The sequence below is a fragment of the Epinephelus lanceolatus genome, chromosome 14 (assembly GCF_041903045.1).
Source record: "Epinephelus lanceolatus isolate andai-2023 chromosome 14, ASM4190304v1, whole genome shotgun sequence".
In the NCBI taxonomy this organism is placed as follows: Eukaryota; Metazoa; Chordata; class Actinopteri; order Perciformes; family Serranidae; genus Epinephelus; species Epinephelus lanceolatus.
The window spans coordinates 33,752,399-33,772,181 of NC_135747.1; the positions used below are offsets into that span (position 1 = coordinate 33,752,399).

At 42.6% G+C, this 19,783-nt stretch overlaps 1 protein-coding gene across 4 annotated transcripts in view; it reads right to left on the reverse strand.

Moving 5' to 3' along the window:
• ankrd50l (ankyrin repeat domain 50-like) overlaps window positions 1-18,131 on the reverse strand; it is a 32,487-nt gene extending 14,356 nt beyond the window's left edge. Inside the window, exons 1-3 of one of the 4 annotated variants that reach the window (XM_033616242.2) lie at window positions 17,191-18,131; window positions 12,859-12,904; window positions 9,942-10,760 (exon numbers count right to left, since the gene is read on the reverse strand). In XM_033616242.2, the coding sequence (XP_033472133.2) occupies window positions 9,942-10,369 (428 nt within the window). In that variant the 5' untranslated portion in view covers window positions 10,370-10,760; window positions 12,859-12,904; window positions 17,191-18,131. Of the gene's footprint in view, window positions 1-9,941; window positions 10,761-10,857; window positions 11,066-12,858; window positions 12,905-17,190 lie in introns of those variants that run through there. The other 3 variants (XM_078174645.1, XM_033616261.2, XM_033616271.2) reach the window with 3 other exon arrangements.
• Between the last annotated feature and the right edge of the window lie 1,652 nt (window positions 18,132-19,783).

A 19,783-nucleotide genomic window follows, 5' to 3' on the forward strand; every position in this document is an offset into this window, starting at 1 on the left:
AGCTGTGAGGCTGCAGATTGCAACCAACTTAAACTTCTCCAGTGTGCCAAGCGCTTAGGAGAACTATGGTGGCCGACCCTATCTAGAGCCAGTGTTTGGTTTGTCTGTTCTTGGCTACTGTGGTAAAAACAAGGTGAACTCCATGGAAAAGAACCTGCTGCGTATGTAGACATAACCGGCTCATTCTACAGTAATGAAAACACAACTATTCCTTAGTTTTAGGTGATTATAAACTGATGAAAACATAGTTATGAATATTATATTCCACTTCTGGCAATACATCCCCCTAAATCCTACACACTGGACCAAATTTAAAAAAAAAAAACAACAACAGAAAAGCAGCAGCTACTCCAAATTTGAGAGGCTGGAAGCAGGAAATGTTTGGCATTTTTGGTTAATTGAGTTTTATACGAGGAATTTCAAATGTTATTATTAAATTTCTTTTGATAAATTAGGCTTGTTTGAGGAGAATAGTAATAGTACCACCAAGAAAATGACTGTATCATCTGGCAACTTTGTAAGATATTTACAGACCAAGCCTTAATGTATGTGATTCATCTCATTACACGGTAGCCTTGACTTTTATCATTGAGCATATCCTGCAATTAAAAGTAGATTTAACCCCCGCTCTGGGTGACGGCTACAAAGAGCTTATCAAACCTCTGTTTGATTTAGTCATCTGATTGAAGCGACACTCCCTCACCGGGCACACGTTCAGGTCTGCGGGGGAGGACGAGGAAGTGTAATGAAATATTATTGCTGCTGAACGTTTTCCGCTCCATTCAGCCCACGTAGTCCTCGACACAGGTCTGTCAGTGACCTTTGACCCTGAACTTTAATACAACTTGTAGCGGTTGACATGACACAATCAAACCGGTTTCCTGAGAGCTAAATTAGTTACTCCTGAACATAATCACTTTACTGGCTCTCTGAGCTGCTCAGACTTCAGTCATGATTATGACTTGATTGATGTTCGTGATTAGTTATTATACTGTGCTTGCAGCACAGTGAATGTTTCTGTGCTTTGCATCCTCTCATATCTTGTTACTGTTGCCTTTTATTGTATCTTATCTGTTATATTCTTCTGCACATTACCATTTATTTTCAGAGTCAAGGCCCTGATTGCCTGTAAAACTCACCTGATAGCAACACTACACTGTTACCTGGTGTGTATGTGTTCGTATTACATTACTTGACCAGGAGAACCTCACTCAGACGTAAGAAAAAATCAATTTTTCAAAAGTGCCCTGGGCAAAATGGGCAGCTTAACAATCAGCTACAGACTACAGAAATAAAATGTTACAAGTTCAGCTTGTGGTTTAAAAGCAAAGTGGGCCAACCGCAGGATGACATGATCGTAGGCATGAGATGTTGCCATGTAATCAATACCTGTCGAGCAAAGGAAATATTAATATATAATGAGCGTGTATATAAATACAATGGATAATTTGGTAACCATGGTAACTTTTCTGCATGCATGTCATGTGAGTCCAAGGATTTTTCCTTCATTTGTCAGACACAGAAATGAAGTTTAAAAATGGTGCTCTGTGATTGTGTCCTACTACTACTACGTGTTTAACTGAATAACATAGCGACCGCACAGCAACTAACCTCTCAACGACATCACAACAAACATTATTTATGTCATATAAAGTTAAGTAGCAGTCTCCAACAAAAAGGCTCTTAAACACCTTTCTTCTTGTGAGCTCTTGAGCCTTGACACACGGTATTAACATGTGTCTTTGGGGATTCAATCACAAGTGGACGGCTCGAAGTCTATCTGTACACACTTGGCATTAGAATGCGTCTCCCCAGTCCATCTCGAGTGACCACTTATGATCAGATCTCATTTCTCCACTCAATATACAGGTCAACACATACATCATTCCTGTTTCCAAAGACAAGATGTGTTGTTGATTTCACTGGCGCAAGGCAGCAACGCACTTCACGTCCCTGAATACGCTTTTTACATGTGGAACCTCCTGACTACAGTGACTTTGGCACGCAAATTGGTATGTACGTCTAGCGATGTCAGCTGAGTAGGTGGTCCTTCAGTGTGTCCCAGTGTGGTGTACACACTGCTGAAAGAACATGGCCACACGCGGCTAAGACCACCTCTAAATGTGCTCTGAGCATAGAGGCCCTATGCTTCAAACTATGAAGCTCTAGGTACACCTTTAGCGTCAGTCTGAGATAGGGCTGTCAAAATTGCTCAAAAATGACGTTCGAATATTCCTTCTAAAAATAACTCATAGGTTCGAACCATTCGAATATTTTTTTTTTCCACATTATGTCCACAAGAGGACAAACTAATACAAGGAAAAATAACTACTTGTAGGTATTTTTATTTCACCATAAACGTCTTTGAAAACATTTACATACCTACACATTAAAACACATAAAATATATATCTATAACATTACGTTATAAACGACCGCGGACCTCTCGCTCGCCCCCCCTCTCTGACCCGTGGCCACACCGCCCACGGAAGCGCTGCAAATAGCCTCGAAGCACCGGACCGTGACCGGCTCGCACCCTGCAGCGATCGCTTCGGCGTCTGGTCTATTTTCTGCGCGAGCCGCGAGCGAATGTGTCAAGCCAGGTGACAGAGACAACAACTGGGAGCAGAACCGCTTGTCGACCAGGCTGGAGAAATGTGCGTCTGATGCCAACGCCCACTCGCAAAGAGGACAGCTGCGGTGGTGTTTTTTTTTCCCTCTCCACAATCGAATATCAATTTTCACATTCGAAGGTCCATTTTTTTTTCAAATTCGAATTTAAATTCAAATTTAGAATATTCGTTGACAGCCCTAGTCTGAGATGTGTCAGTTTCCATGTCAACTTCCAACGATAAATGTTCCAGTGTCTTTTCAAAACTGCACTTGTATGGCGCTTCTCTAGTCTTCTGACCACTCAAAGCGCCGTTACATTACATGTCAAATTCACCCATTCACACACATATTCACACACTGGTGGCTGAGGCTACCATACATGGTGCCACCTGATACTGAGTAAGCATTCACACACTCTCACACACCTATTGAACAGAGGCAATTTGGGCCTTAGTATCTTGCCAGAGGATACATCAACATACGGACCGGAGGGGCCAACGCTGATCTTCCAATCAGAGTACTCCTGAGCCACAAACGCCCCGTTCACAGACAAAACTACATGAGGCAACAAAACCACTTGGTTAGGTTTGAACAAAAGAGCCTGGTTTGGGTTAAAAAAACCTAACTTCTAAGCATGTTAACAAGTATGTTAGTTTGTTTTTTTTAAAGATATTTTTTTGCCTTTAATGGACAGGACAGTTAAGTGTGAAAGGGGGAGAGAGAGAGGGGATGACATGCAGCAAAGGGCCACAGGCTGGACTCGAACCCGGACCGCTGCGGCAACAGCCTTGTACATGGGGCGCCTGCTCTACCACTAAGCCACCGACGCCCCAATAAGTATGTTAGTTGATATTAACTACGATACATATTTCAAAACATCAATGCTGACTTTTGGTTTCAGAAGGGAGTCAAAGAGCGGCCTCTTGGCTCAAAGTCTGGTGTTAGTTTGATCCATCTACCTTCCTTCCCACCCTACACAGATTTTCTAACCTCTGCTACAGATGGGTTTACACTAGAGTTTGCGGTGTGCTGCCTCGTGAGTCGATAGCAAACGGCAAGGGTCACAGACCAAGCTGCCGTATTTGACCCTATGCCATTAGAGGCTGGCTCAAAAAGCAGTATCATCACCACAGACACCCATGTTAACATGGCCAACTTTAACGCAGAAATAAACATGTTTAGAGTCTGGTACAAAAAATGGTGTTGGTGCAAACTCTGCAGGGGGTGGTTTTGTGTACAGGTCACTCGTTTATGTTTGATTAATGCTTAAAGTTACGCATGACTAAGGGCAAATTAATTTAAACTCAGAGAAACGAACCAACTTTTTAAATGTTAAAAGCTTCCACACAGAGGGAGCAGCACAACATAAAAATCCTGCAAAGACTTAATGACACCCGGTTCAGGCCATACGTCCCATGTATATCCTTTCGCTGCCAATTCAGGCCCATGTTTCAACACTTTGTCAACGGCTGTTCTCACATGGCAATGTTTCGCCCGCAGCCACTTTCCCTCACGAGCGCTCCAAACACTAACAGCGTCTGGCTGCGAGCCAGTCTGAGGGGAATGTGGAATCCAGCTCGGTACTTCACACCAGAGGTAAGCAAACACAGGAGGAGCGTTAAAGTGCTCAGACTCATCGCAAAGCAAACACACCAGGAGAGAGTGAAAAAGTCCCAGAGAGGAGGGTGACCTCGCTGACTGGTGCTGAGACGGTCACTGGGGTACTGGAGGCATTTTTTCACTTCTTTGTTCTTTTTTTTTTCCTCCCTCCACTCTGAAAGGAAGTTGTGTCGTAAATAACACTGTAGCATTCATTCACACTGGAGGCCCATTGTGTGTGTGGTGAATGGGCTGCATTATGAGAGGAGAAATAAATATAAGACGAAGAAGAATAGCCGCCGCCGTCTTTTTCCTGTGACTGCCGTGGCCTCTTTCTGCGTCAGCGATGGCCACATGGTTGCTACATTAACAGGCTTTGCAGCTCCTCTCGTCTTGTTGACAGTCTAAACACCTGCAGAGAACCACCTCTATTTATACAAGAAAAGGTGCAGCCTTAATGCTTTCATGGATCTTTTTCCCACAACAAGAGCAGGAGCTGCTGCTGCGTTTGACGCTCAATAAGACACTTTGCTAGGCTGAGTGGGAGCTCTTTATATGTCGCTGTTGCTGACATTGGAGTGACGGCTGATAATCCATATTAGTTAGTCAACTTCTAGTGGAACTACGTCATGATGTCAGACGTTTATGTCATCATTTTGCTAAATATGGCATGTCCAATTTAGTGATGCTAGGCAAACCTAAAGATACAGTATGCAGGACATAAGTAATCCCTCTCAATCATCACCTCTGATTTACCAGAAGTGTGTGGCGGTGTATTTTCTGCAGAGACTCTGCCTGTATTTTCCTGGTTTCTGTGTTTTGGGTGTTTATGGGCGTGTACCCACAAAGCAATCAGGTCAGGTTGTGGCTTTAAAATTTAAAATTCAGCCACTCGTCAGCCCCTTGCTCCAAACATAAAATCAGGTGTAAAAAATCTAGGTGTTATTCTGCAGAGTAATTTGACCCTGGAGCAATATGTAAGGAATGTAGTCCAGTCCTGTTTCCACCAGCTGAGGAATATCTCCAAATGTAGGTCACTTCTGTCTTTTAATAAGACAGAAAAATCATACATGCTCTTATATCCTTGATAACTGTAATGCACTGTTCACCTGCCGAAGTAATCAAGCTACACATCAGCTCCAAATCGTTCTAAATTCAGCAGCTAGACTTTGACCAAAACCAAACGATCCTTGATCATCAAACCTATTTTGGCTTCCAGTCTCTTTTAGAATCCATTTTAAAGTTATTTTAATCACATACAAGGCTCTCAACGATCTGGCACCGGAGTATATAACTGAGCTTCTCACACTGTATCCTCCAAACCAGGACCCCCAGGTCTGCTAGTCTGGGTCATCTAACTGTTCCAGAGTCCAAGTTAAAGACAAAGGGTGGTCGAGCCTTTTCAGTTCTTGCTCCTCGGCTTTGGCGCAGCCTCCCACTGAGCGTCACATCAGCCAAAAAACAAAAAAAATGCAAATATAGCGAGGTGAAACACCAAACCAGAGTGAATCTGTGGTCGGCTTTGACTTTGACTTTGACTTTGACTGGCAAGCGTGTCTACATACAGACATGTGTTAGGATGTTACATACATTGACATGTTTCGGCGGAAACTTCCGCCTTCCTCAGAAGTGTCACTTGGTGGTGGTTGTGACTCGTCTTTATCAGCTGATTGACAGATTAGGAAGGCGTGACCGTCCTGCCAGAGAAAACCATCTTATGGACTGGGACAAGGCCAGAGTCATACACACCGAGGACAACAAATACCGGCGCTGTATCAGGGAGGCTATCGAAATAAGGAAGCAGGGCCCAGGGACGATGAACAGGGACGAGGGGGCAAACATGCTCTCCCACACCTGGAGCAGCGTCCTGGGGAGGCGGCGGCAGACAGACAGCAGGTGGCGTGATCGTCCTGTCAAAACGGAGAGGACGGTCATGCCTCCCTAATATCAGCTGATTGACGGATCAGCTGATGAAGACGCGTCACAACCACCACCAAGTGACACTTCTGAGGTAGGTAACCGGTAGGTAGGTAACCGGTACTACAAAGCTGGTTCTCATTTTGCTCAGTCATCTCTGGGTGTTTCTTATCCAGTCACGAGCGTGTTCATGTGAAAGAGGTTGGGATGTTAATTACAAGTGAATGAATGAAGTAGGCTGCTTCATATCACATGAGATGAAGCAGTAACAGTAATTACCTGCGAGAATGTTTGGTCTATGGAAAAAGTAAAAAGCGTGCAGTGTAATCTTATAACGAAAGATGTAGGAACACTGGAAATAATTTCCAAATATTGAACATAGACCAAGACTTAAAAAAACATGTAGGTATTATTATACAAGACATTATATGGAGTATCTTTTGCTGTTTAGTTGGATGATGATGAAACTCCTCTGAATATGTCACCTTACATGTTAAAGTGACACCAGACTGTTTCTGCTGCTGAGAAAAAGAGTGTAAAAGTAGTTAATGACTGACAGAGATGTTGCATTTATATAAGTCAGAGCCAATTAACAGTGTGTGCAATATGTTTTTCTAATAAATTATGATATTTGCTCTTTCCTAGTTCTCACAACACAGGTGTCTCGTGTTATTTTGAGCTGCGGTGATGAAATCAGGGTGTAAAAACAGCAACACTGTCAGCTATCACTGAGGACTGAAATACACTTCGCAGGAGTTAAAAGACGTGTCATGTGTTAAGTGTTGTAAATGATCTCTCTCTTTGTTAGAAGCTCTGTTTTAAAACCAGTGGACACAGAAAGCCCGGAGCAATGAAGTGAATCTACTGACCTATAACAACATATAGGCTCCTCTTTTTTTAAACCTGTCACTCCAGACTTTTGTCCATTGATACTTTTCTCTTCAGTGATCTGACAGGTTGTGATCTGATACTCTGAAGTTAACCTGCTCCGGAGGTTGCATGCTTACAGGAGTTTGTGGAGAAGTGGAATGCATGGGCCAAAATGCATCTATCATCTGAAGAAAAGTTAGCTTTGTATTAGTTTTTTAAGAATGTATCTGCACTCATATGTAGATATTGGCTCTTACTGTACGTTCAAACCAGAAGCTTCCAAAGAGGCAAAGTCTCTGGCGGACACTCAAGAAGCACGACTGTCAAATATTTGTGGCAGCTTTGGTCGCTCTAGTCGCTCGGTTTAAAGGAGCAGCAAAGCGGACTACTGGCTTGAAAGCAGCGTAGTTGCTGCTTGCTGTTGTCCAGTCAAAAAGCTCATAGTTGGCCTACAGAAAGTTATGCTTACCCCCCAAAATCGTATCGACTCAACATGGAAGATGATATTGTTGCTGTGATGTGTGCTGCTGCCGTCTTGTGCTGCAAGACCAACATTATAAAGGACTGAGTGTGCGCGAACGCAAGTAATAAACTTCTTGATATCCATCGTCGGAACAAGTGTGCTGTAGGAACCGAAGTTACGTGGCTTGTTCTCTGGGACCCGCTTCATTGAAGCATGTCAGCATTCCGATTGGTTGTCGCAGAACCACGTCAGAGCTCATTACCATAAAGTTAAATGAGTTTTATCTCCCCTCCAGACCGCTCCGGTCACTGTGGTCGCCCAAGACACGTGGCTGACGACCAGGTCGCCCAAGTCGCCGGACTCTCATTGAAAACGAATGACTTCCGCCGTTTTGGAAGCTCTGGTTGCTGTTGGTTTGAACGTACAATTAGATTCACTCATTCATTTTCCGTAACTGCTTATCCTGTTGGGGGTCACAGGGGAGCTGGAGCCTATCCCAGCTGACGTTCGGCAAGAGGCAGGGTACACCCTGGACAGGTCACCAGACTATCACAGGAGAGACAGACAACCATTCACACTCACATTCACACCTACAGACAATTTAGAGTCACCAATTAACCTGCATGTCTTTGGACTGTGGGAGGAAGCTGGAGCACCTGGAGGAAACCCACGCTGACACAGGGAGAACATGCAAACTCCCGGAGAGGGGCTACTCCACCCAGGATTCGAACCAGAAACCCTCTTGCTGTGAGGCGACAATGCTAACCACTGCACCACGGCACAGAAAAATCAATGTATTACAACACTTTGATGCAAAGATCATAGGAACAGAACAGTGGCGGCTGCTGGTTTTTCAAGGAGGGGAAGCTCATTTTCGGCCTACATCATAAAATGTGTCCGTTTATTTATTCGTAAATTCTACCCTCTGGGGCTGCTGCGCGAGGCTAGTGTGACCGCCTGTGAGTGCTTTGGGACGGTGGAGCAGCTCACAGCAGCACCCGCTGCTCGTTGGGGACAGTAACTGCAGAGCGACAGAAGTCAGAGTCTTCAAACACGAGTACAGTCTCCAATAACACCAGAAAAAGATGTTAGATTTGTCCCTAGTCGTTTTTAACAAAGAAAAAGTCACTTAGAGGATTGGAAAAGTCTCCAGATCAACTCGGAACAACGGAATGAAACTTGAAAAATGCTCCGGTGGTGGTTTATATTTCAAGATCGCTGATTCGCTCATTTCGCTGTCAATCAAAAAGGGATTCAGCCTCAGACAGATCATCCAATCATCATGCAGAAGCCCAGCGTCTAGGCCAGCCGAGGCCAGCCCACTGCCCCATAGACCCCCAGAGACGCTGAGTGTCCGATGGGTGGGACAAAACCAAGCATTTATCCAATGACTGTCTAGTTTCGCTGCAGTGGAACAACCCACTCTATGCTTCCCTATTGAAGTCTTTGGACGCTGAGCTTCCACTGTTTAATGCACTGTGACGCTACGGGAATGAATGAGAACAAAGTCGCGTCAGTGACTTGTGATAAGTAGCTGATTCTGAACAAAAGTTGAACGCCTTCTAGCGCCTATGTAGTCAATGAAATGTAAACACAACAGTACATATTTGAACACTTATTTTTTGACATTTTAGGGAAAGCTGAGCTTCCCTTGCAGTCTTAGAGCAATCGCCACTGGAACAGAAGAGTGCTGTATTGTCTCACAGCAGTCCTGCTAATGGTTTTGCACCACTGCTCACACTGACCTGACAGATTACACAGAGATTATCAGAAGATACCACCCTGGTGTAAACAGTAAGGTGTCATGTTACCTAACTCTACTGGTAGTGAACAAATATTCTCCTTGTGATATTGAGTTTAAATACATCATAGAAGTAAAGCAACAGGGTAGAAATCAAATTCATCCATGTTGTGTCGCATTTAGATAATCAAGCAAGCTTCTGTTACAAAACCAAAACTGGGTCATTAATGTGTCTCGTGTGATCTCTGATTGAAGCTTGTCTGGTTGACAATAGACCAGATTACGCTCCCACGACCGAGGCCATCACGTCTACAACGACTGCGAACATCGAGCATTTTTGTCACCTCTATCAAAACATTGAAACTGATGATTTAAACAAAAGGAACTTGTGGTGCAGGTTTTCACCTTGTTGTTCTCACCAGTAAACCACTTGTTGGGGTTTTGACACGTATCAGATGTAACTGCGTTCAGCTGCTCCGGCTTTCATCAACAATAATCACCATTTATGTGATACCGCACATAAATTGTGCCGTGCTGAGCTGGGAATGAGGCACACTCTTGAACATGCACGCACATGCCCAACGCCTGGATGGGTTTCGGGCTTGTTACATATCGTTACGTTTTCTCTCCCTCTCATTTGGCAACTGTGTGATTTCCCTCAAATCAAAAAAAGAGTAACCCTTTTTAGATCAAGCATCAAAAACGCAGAGCATTTCTAAAGTAAAACTGAGATACAAACCTCTTGAAGGTGTCGTCAGGGTCTCTTTGACAGGTGAGAGGCTCCAGAGCAGAGGACACAGACGGGCTGTTAAGGGTCTCCTCATACTGAGGTGGCAGGAGAGGAGAGGCCCTCAGCTGCTCCACCAGGCCCAGGACGAACCTCCACAGCACCGTACTCCTCTGATCCTCCCGCTGGCAGAAGTGAGAAGCCAGGCAGCGCGGTGCCAGCCCGACTGCCAGCCCTGCCTTCGAGGTGGGCCACACCACCTCAGTGCACAACGCTGTCTTCCCAGCGCCGGGGCCCCCAGTCACCAGCAAACCGGGTGGCTGCCCTGGCACGGAGCGGGTGTCCAGGCAGCGCCGCAGCTTGTCCAGGGCCCATTCCCGGCAGTAGAAACGCCGGCCCTGGAGCAAGCTGGAGCTGCTGCCGAATCCACTGCTACTCATTTGAGCCTGGGGGTCTGACTTCCAGGAGACAACTCACTGCTTTGAACTCCACGTCCCATGCTCCTCCAGTAATTGCAGTCTGACTTTTTTAAGTTGCACTGCAGCTGGTGACACCTCTGGTTTGTGACAGCCAAGTATTTCCTCTCGCTGACAGTTCCTGAAAGTGTTGCATCAGGTGATTATCAGCGGCTGTGCTTCCCCTGCAGGTCTGGAGGTGTGAGACTGACAGGTCGAGGAGTCAGAGAGAGGTTAGGTCAGCTAATGGTTTACCTCTTTGTTTTCTTCATTCAGAATTCTCGTGATCATCTTGCTGCACGGCTCGAAACGCCAAAGCGAAGACGAGGATCCATGGTTACCGCCGTTCATCACGCCTCTCCTGGAGATTGTGGAGCTGTTCAGAAATCAGAAACCAGAAAGAGGGGAAAGGATTGAGTCAAGAGAGGAACTGACAGCATGTTTTTCACAGATATAATGACACAGTATCTCACCCCTCCCATGACTGAGCTGTCCTCCGTCTTCCAATTACAGCTCCAGTCTCAGTTTCTGTCCCGCTTCTCTACAAGATTTCAAGCATCGTTCCCAAACTGCAGCTTTAGCATGAAATTCCCCTTTCCTTTCTCACGCCCTTATCTCTCTCTGCAACCCTCCGTTCATACTTCACACCTCCCTTTCTCCATCTCTCTGTCTATCTGTCTCTCATGCTCTCCGGTTTTTCCTGTTTGGGTTTTTTTTTTGTCCCCTCCCTCCCCTCGGTGTTACTCGGCATGTCAAGACATGCACAGGAGAGCGGAGAGAGGGGAGGAGAGAGGGAGGACTCATGTGGCTCTGAGTGATTCAACAGTTGACAGGTGGGAGGGGTTACCTGGGGTCAAGGTTCAGTCACAGGGCAATACTACACCTCCAGCTTTAGTTTCAGGTGATTTAAAGCCACATGATGCCACTGGAGTTTTGTTCCATGAAAATAAGTTTTAAATCTTCTGAGAAGTTGTCATCATCATGATTTCATTCTGACTTACTTTAAGATGATTGATTCATGTTAGCGCTGAGAAAGACTAGAGACACTTTAGATAATTAACTGATAATTTGTCAAAAAAAAAGAAAAGCAAAAATATGCGGTTTTAAATGTCTTAAATGTCAGAATTTACTGCGACTATCTGTTTTATATTATGTATTCCAAGTCATGGAGTTTGGGGCTGTTGGTGAGAAAAAAACAAGCACTTTAAAAACATAATCCTAGACTTTTGGAAGATGTGATGTGTAGCTTTAAAAGCTCTCCTAAATTTTATATGTTACATAATTAATCATAAAACAATTAACAGATTAATCAATCATTTACAAATCACTTGTTACAGCCCTAGCTAAGTTTAGCTAAAATTAATTATAATTAATTATATTTATATTTAACATTTATTTATTTATTTATTAATGTACTTTTTTCCCCATTATTTTCTGCATTTGGTTTCACTTAACAATAACAGTCTCAGTCATTTTTTCATTTTTCTTTTAACATGTAACGACTGTAAATTATGTAATAATATAAGACCAACAAAAACCATGGGGTCTTTTTCATCAAAGCTAAATAAATAAAAATAAAAATATTTAAGAGTTAAATAAACAAACCTTAAATAACAGGAGAGGGTGTTTCAAGGTAATATACATTTTCCACTTCTTCCAAATTTCCTCAAATTCAATTTTCTGAAGCCTCATTGAGAGGGCACTTCTATCCATAACAAAAATGTCATAATATTTATTTATTTTCAGCTTAGTTTTTCAATAATTCTTTTGCACAGCCTTGTGATTTTGAAATGATAATTAATTTTCTTTTGTTCTCAAATCATGTGATTGGACAATGGGAAAAAAATGACGAAAAAAAGAGATGACGTGGGGCGTTTTTCTGCTGTGAGTTGAAGTTTTTTTCAACTTGAGGAGTTCAGAGCGCTCCAGCAAAAGCGCCAGATGCCCAGAGCGCAGAGACACGAAGTGCATAGCAATGTAAAAACAGTGAGCAAAAAACTTCATTCTCATTAAAAACAATTACAAAAAGCCGCCTCCAGCTGCTAAAACGTTTTCTGTGTAATCATGTCCACCTACTTGATTTTAATGTCTTTTATTATTATTTAATTAGATCCAATATCAGGAAATCAATTTGTTTGCCTTAATTTGAGGTTTACATATCTTTTCGAAAACTTTCACAATTCTCCTTTTTACTTTTTAAAATTCTGTTTTTCAAACTGAGGAAAGTCTAACTGAGCCATATAAATCCCACTGTACCATTATTTCTTAAAGGTCTAGTGTGTAGGATCTAGTGGCATCTAGTGGTGAGGCTGCAGATTGCAACCTACTGAAACTTTTCCAGTGTGCCAAGCATGAAAGAAATCGATACAGCATAGCGTTGCAATATTTTTGTGTGGCAAAATCATATCGTATAGATTTTTTTATTACATAAATCATCAATATTCTAAATACAACTTAGATTTCTGGTAACTTACCTCAATGATATAATCAGTTGCTTTTTAGTCCACTAAATGTATTTCGCTGAAAAAAAAAAAGAAAAAAGACTGACATAAGATGAATGGACTGAAACTGTTTTTCTTATTTGACAAAACTGATCATGACAAAGTTTCCCTGTGAGGACATAATTTGAACTTGGATGGACCTCAGACAGCTGTTGCCAATATCAAATGTAAGACTCACAGTTAAGGGTATACAGTGACTGTACAGAAATTAAATAGTTTGGAAAAATAGCTTTCGGGGAATTACAGTAATTATGCAGCTTTCTGGTTTTACAAGTGTCAAACCACCCCCCTCTTTTCCCCCACTGTATAATCAGCTGTGAGCAATTTCCACCATGCTTTTTTTTTAATGCACAATGTGCCCATCAACAGCACACTCAAGATTCAAAGCAATTTGGGACTGAACGCTACCACTTGATGACTTGATAGAGCAAGTGAAAATAAAAGCCATAGAAAATGTTCGGTCCTGCCATTAAAACCTTCAAGGAATCCAGACGAGGAATGTCAAAGGCCTCTGTGACAAAGTTAACATGGTGATGAGAGTGCTTCGCATTGTAAGTCAATGACTAATCAGGCAGCGGCTACACTAATCTGAATCTGTAACGTTATAACCCTGATTTAACACTTGAGGGAAGTGAGCAGTACAAAAAACACTGTTGTGCATATCATCTGCAACATGATAGCCTGGTGACAGAGGGATTCAGAGAGCTAATAGGAAGCATAATATCCTCCTACAGGTGGATGACACACGTTGTACACTTACACTGTCGGCTGACAAGTGCCAAATACTGAAAATGAACTGGAAAATGAAGGGATGTGTTGTTTTAGGAGGGCACTGAGGACTGACACCAAGCTGTGAAGTTGTCTACATTCTTGTCATTATTTGTGGTCTTTACAAAGACCTCAAAAACCTGGCGTGTAGCCTGTAAAGACACTGGAGTAGCAACCAAAGCCTGAGGCAGCGTCCTTACAACAACTCACAGACATGCTGTATAAGCAATAAGTCAAACCAAGTCACGTTAGTTTGATTTATACAACCAAAAACAAGCCCCAAACCCTAACTTGGAGGCATAACTTGTTTTACTGTAGCTGTTTTAACTGTGCTGGTTACACAATGCTGTTTCCTGGTTCTTACAGCACAAGCAAACAAACTTTCAGTGGTGCAAAATGACTTATTTAGACTCTGTTTCTGTTCATGTTTGCCTTCATATGGAATTAATTTCAAATGCAATGATGTATGGCTACAAGTAATGATCTCTTCTTTCATTCTGCTGCCCTGCTGCTATGGAAATACTTTCCCTGTCTGACCCAGATTTCGTCAGGGCACATGCGCACAATAAAAAGCTGGTATGAAACCTGGTGCTGTGTATACATGGCCAAGGAATGGGCATTTTCCAGGAGGAGGGTACCCACACCTTCATAAACATCCAATTCAATGATTTTTCAAGGACTTTCCAGGCCAGGTTCCTTGAAATTCAAGGGCCCAACACGGTTTGAGACATGGATCAAGATTAATACTGTCACAACACAGAGTTTTTATAATGAGAACTAGCAGGTTTTACAGAAGCTTTAAGACAACACTTAAAACAAAGAGACACTGTGTTGTGTTACAGTGATGGCAGACTATTTCAAGAGAACTTGACTTTCTAGTCTTGCACACTTCTCATTAATTCAAGCACTTTTAATGACCCATTGTCTGTTACGTCTTCTCTCTATTTTCAAAAACTTTAAAAGGCCTTGATTTATTCCCCTCACATTCATTAATATGGACCTGTGGGAATCCTGCAGGAGACACATCTACTGTAGAAGGTGAAATAAGGTTTCTCTAACACCAATTACAGAAACTCAGGTTTGTCATTCACATGACCAGTGTACTAATGAAAGCGACAGTAACCTGGTTACTTTAAGTGCATGTAAACGTGCTGAATGAAGTTGCTAAGCAACCAGTGAAGACACTGTACAGAAGTAATGGGAGGATGGATAAACTGTTGCACCACCTATAAACATTTTTTTAACATTTGTTTGTCTACAGCTTGAAGAATTTGTTCGGCATTATTTTCTTTTAAGCCAAGATTTAGATGAGCTGATTGATGCCACTGTCATGTCTGCACACTAGTACAAAGCTGGAACCAGCAGCTGGTTAGCTTAGCTTAGCATAATGTTTGAAAACATAGGGGTGGAGGGTGGTGAACTGCCTGGAGCTGGTGCAGTAGAGACTTACCGCTACTGAGCACTGCCGAGTGGGGCGCAAATTTGCGAATCCCAGGATGATGAAGGTTTGATTCGCCCTACTCTCCCTATGGCTGGCAAGAACTCATTGCCTTTGTTGGTTGGATTGGTTCGGTTGAGGCAAGAAGATTGGTATGGGTTAAGGTTAGGATAAGAATGTCAGGGTAAGCCAGTCAGAGGCAGACAAAGATGAGACATTACTTCACCATCCTAGGATTCGTGGATTCACAAGCGGAGGGGAGCAGCCAACTTTCGCCAGCCGATTCAGGTTTAGCACTTCACTAACTTGAATGAAAATAAAATGATTTAATCTTGCGTCTCTTCTAGACATTCCAAATGCTATCAAACTGATCAAATCCTGAGTCATTTCAAAGGGGATGTGACGCTCAAAAAAATGAATCCACTGAGTTACAGACGTCTCTTTCCCAGCGTAAGTCAATGGGAAAAAGTCTTTTTGGGTGTCATGTGAAAGACCCCGGAAAATGCAGTACCACTGTTTGGCCACTACAAAAACTGGCTTAAGATTTGCTTAAGTCCGGCACACTTCCTGGGAGCCTGTGCCTAGCTGGCTCCCACCCGACACGGGTGGTGCGCAGGGCAGAGTGGCCAAGGCTAACATTAGCTAACCAGGAGGGTTGGCAGTGGGCTAGCAGTAACAACGAGGCATGTGTATCATGTACAAAAATAAAAGGCAGGACATATACAGCACAAAACATTAAAATATCACCACCTCTAAATGGAAAGCACTTTGAGATGTGTCAATGGAGTACTAGACACAGCGTCGCAGCAACTCAAGGAACTCCATGGTTTCCCTACTTCATGTTAGGGCTGTGCAATATGACGATATATATCATGTGATGAGAAAAAAATGTCTATCGTTTATATCGTTGTGACGCAAATTACCCTTTTTACGGCAATATTTTTCGTCATTTGGAGTCTGTCCATCTTTTGGGGGGCGACTTTTTATTCATTGGATTACAATATGCTATATCGGGATATGTATCGTTATCGGGATATGAAATGAACTATATCGTGATATGAGATTTTGGTCATATCGCCCAGCCCTACTTCACGTATAGCTCTGCAGGACGTCCACTCATCCACTCTTCTATGTGTATACTCTACTCACATAAGAACAGGCGGCAGTCAAATCCAAAGCCTCATCGACATCACTGAAATCAGGTAAATAATCCTCCACGACACTGATTACCTTTTAGATAACACTAAACTACGTGTACTGTAAACTACTCTGATAACTATACTCTCTCATGAACTCACAGACGTTTCTGTACTGTTGTTTTCTAGCAACAAGTGACATCTCGTGATATTTCAGAACAAGACTTCTGCTTAACGAGCCTTATAACAAACAGACCAGATCAAGTGAAAGGTAAAGAGACACTATGGACACTTACAATAACAATCTGAGCGGCTATGTGTCAAAAATACCCACTTGTAATGGACATACTGTGACGATGTTCAGTTGCCCCATTTGCTTCCATTGCAGCTGATTCCGCTGTGCTCAGCCACTGCCAGCTCCTTTAATACTGGACCAATTGCAAATATTATGGTCCACATCAGTCTCATTGATCAATTGACACGGGTAAACAGGGTCCATGTTGAAAAATTATGAAGTTATGCTTTAAGGAGCAAACCGATTTTAACTATTTTCACCTCTATCTCAAGTTTTATACTAAACATGATTTTAATTATCCCACCACTGGTTGCTTTCAGTGTAAATCCCTCAGCCAATCAGCTCCTCAGTACAGCCACATTAGTGTCGCTCCACAGGTGATCCTCTGCAGCCTGTCTGCCCTCCTCCACCTGTCTGCCTCCAACCTTACACCAACATGTCATCATTATTACAGACAGACAGCTGATTAAACCCTAACATACGCGTTACTGTGTTTTATCTGACCTCATTAATCAGCCTCAGTGATCGGCGCCATTGTAAACAACAACACAAAGTGCCGCCCAAAATACTTTGTCACTTTGATTCCGACTAAATCTCCCAAACTCACACATTTCCGTCATTTTCCTCCCAAAACCAGCGAGTTTCCAACCCAGCCTTCACGCTCCTACCTGACAGACACGCTCTCCATCTTCGTCTCCCTCCTCACCGACACACCAGCAGCACTCCGCCGGATTTTAATCACGTGTGGGCCAATCCACTCCCACAATCCTCCACACCAGCACATTAAAGGTGAAGTTGATCTTATTCCTGGTGGACATGTCCGTGTCCGGGAGGAGACATGACAGGCTGTGGCTTCTGTCCCTGCGTCCCTGAGGGAGGCTGCTCTCTGTGCTGCCGTGCACTCTGTGTCCTCAAGGATGTCAGGGAGGAGAGACATTAGAGGAGTCACTGTGTGACATGGAGGACATCCTCTGATGGGCTGAGCTCACACTCATGTGTTGGACTCTGAGTTTAACCAAAGGTACTCGTACAGTGAGGAGAGGTTCTTTTGAGAAAGGAAAGGACAGGAAAGGAAAGGAAAGGAAAGGAAATGAAAGGAAAAGAAAGGGAAGGGAAGGTCAGGAAAGGAAAGGAAAGGAAAGGAAAGGAAAGAAAAGGAAATGAAAGGAAAGGAAAGGAAAGGAAAGGACAAAGGGGAGGAAAGGAAATGAAAGGAAAGGATAGGGAAGGGAAGGAAGGGAAATGAAAGAACGGGGAAGGAAAGGAAAGGAGTGGAAAAGAAAGGGAAGGGAAGGTCAGGAAATGAAAGGAAAGGAAAGGAAAGGGGTGGAAAGGAAAAGGAAAGGAAAGGAAAGGACAAAGGGGAGGAAAGGAAGGGGAAGGAAAGGTAAGGAAGGGAAAGGAAAGGAAAGGGAAGGAAAGGGTGGTGAAGGTAAGGGAAGGAAAGGAGAGGAAAGGAAAGGATAGGGAAGGGAAGGTCAGGAAAGGAAAGAAAAAGAAAGGATAGGAAAGGGAAGGTCAGGAAAGGAAAGGAAAGGAAAGGGAAGGAAAGGGTGGTGAAGGTAAGGGAAGGAAAGGAGAGGAAAGGAAAGGATAGTGAAGGGAAGGTCAGGAAAGGAAAGGAAATGGGAGGGAAGGAAGGGAAAGGAAAGGAAAGGGAAGGAAAGGTAAGGAAGGGAAAGGGAAGGCGAGGAAAGGACAGGAAAGAAAAGGAAAGGAAGGGAATTAAAGGACAGGAAAAGAAAGAGGAGGTAAGGAAAGGGGAGGGAAGGAAAGGGAAGGGCAGGGGAGGTAAGGGAAGGGCAGGGGAGGGAAGGAAAGGACGGTAAAGAAAAGGAAAGAACACTAAAGGAAAGGAAAGAAAGGCAAGGAAAGGAAAGAAAAAGAAAGGGAAAGGAAAGGTCAGGAAAGGAAGAATGATAAAGTCACAGTTATGAGATAAAAATATTCACTTGCTATCTCATAATTCTGACCTGTAAATTGACTATGTCTCCTAAATGTTGAAGTGTTATTTTGTTTTTATAATTTCTACATTTTTAAAATTTTATTCTTCTTTCTTATTATAGAAATTGAAAGCACTGACCCAAAAGCCTGGATGGTGTTAAAGCCCCACAACCAAAACTTTTAACTCTATATATTTCACTGTTGTTTTGTCTTACTGCAGGTTCGTCCACATTCACAGCTCATGTCAGCATTAGAGTTTGAATTCTTGATCAGTAGAGAGTCACTAAAATGCAGCCACTGTGTGATTGTTGCTCCTACTTAAAAAACAACCAACCAGGCCTGTATGTTTAAACTGTTAATGTCTCATTGCTCCAGGACATTAAGTCACTGACACCTGCTGACCAAACAGGGAAAATGTGGCTCATATTCCTTCCTAAGTATTTCTCCAACAGTTACATCAGAATTCACAGCTGACATGGAGACATGATGAGTTTTGTCCAAACCACATAAACTCTGCTTTAAATCCTGCTTCACTCAGAGCCTTAAACTGTCCCACGTTAACAGCTGAGCTCACAGTGACATGAGAAATGACCTTTTCACCCTGTGAGCCAATGCCTCACATTCTAACAAACCCTTATAGACCAATAAACACCAAACATCTCTTCTCTTACATAATGACTTTAATATGTCCCACTAAAGGCTTTAGTATTGAAATATATTTTACACAATGAGGTGCTGAATGCAAGAGTACGGTACATTTTTTAGAATTATTTTTATCAATGATGATGTGGAGGTCAATCAGTGTTCCACTGTGTTTACAGGGGAGACCTCTACTGGCCATCTGTGGTCATGACAGACGTCTATCAAAACTGTTGAGCTGAGGAGGAATCACAATCACATTACTGTTTTTTTTTATCTTTTCATGAATCATGAAAAGATAAAAAATGATTCATGAATCTTTTCATGAATCTGGAATATTTTTGTAATATTTTTTATGATTTATAATATTTTTATTTTCCAAAACTTTTAGTCACAGAGAGACAGCATTCAAACAAAGTTAATGATTGTTACAGTTATCTCACCTACAGACTTATTAAACACACTGGCACACTTATTTGTAATTATTAACTATATTCATTCATGACATAGTAAAAAAAAAAGTCATCTGTGTATCTTAAATAATTTTTATTATTTAATTATTAATTTAAGCAGTCAAAAAAATAGTATTGATCATTAATAGTCAGCCACACCCAGTCAAAAACAGACAAAAAATAGATAAAAATAATAAAATAAAAAATAAAGCCTACACAAAGGCAA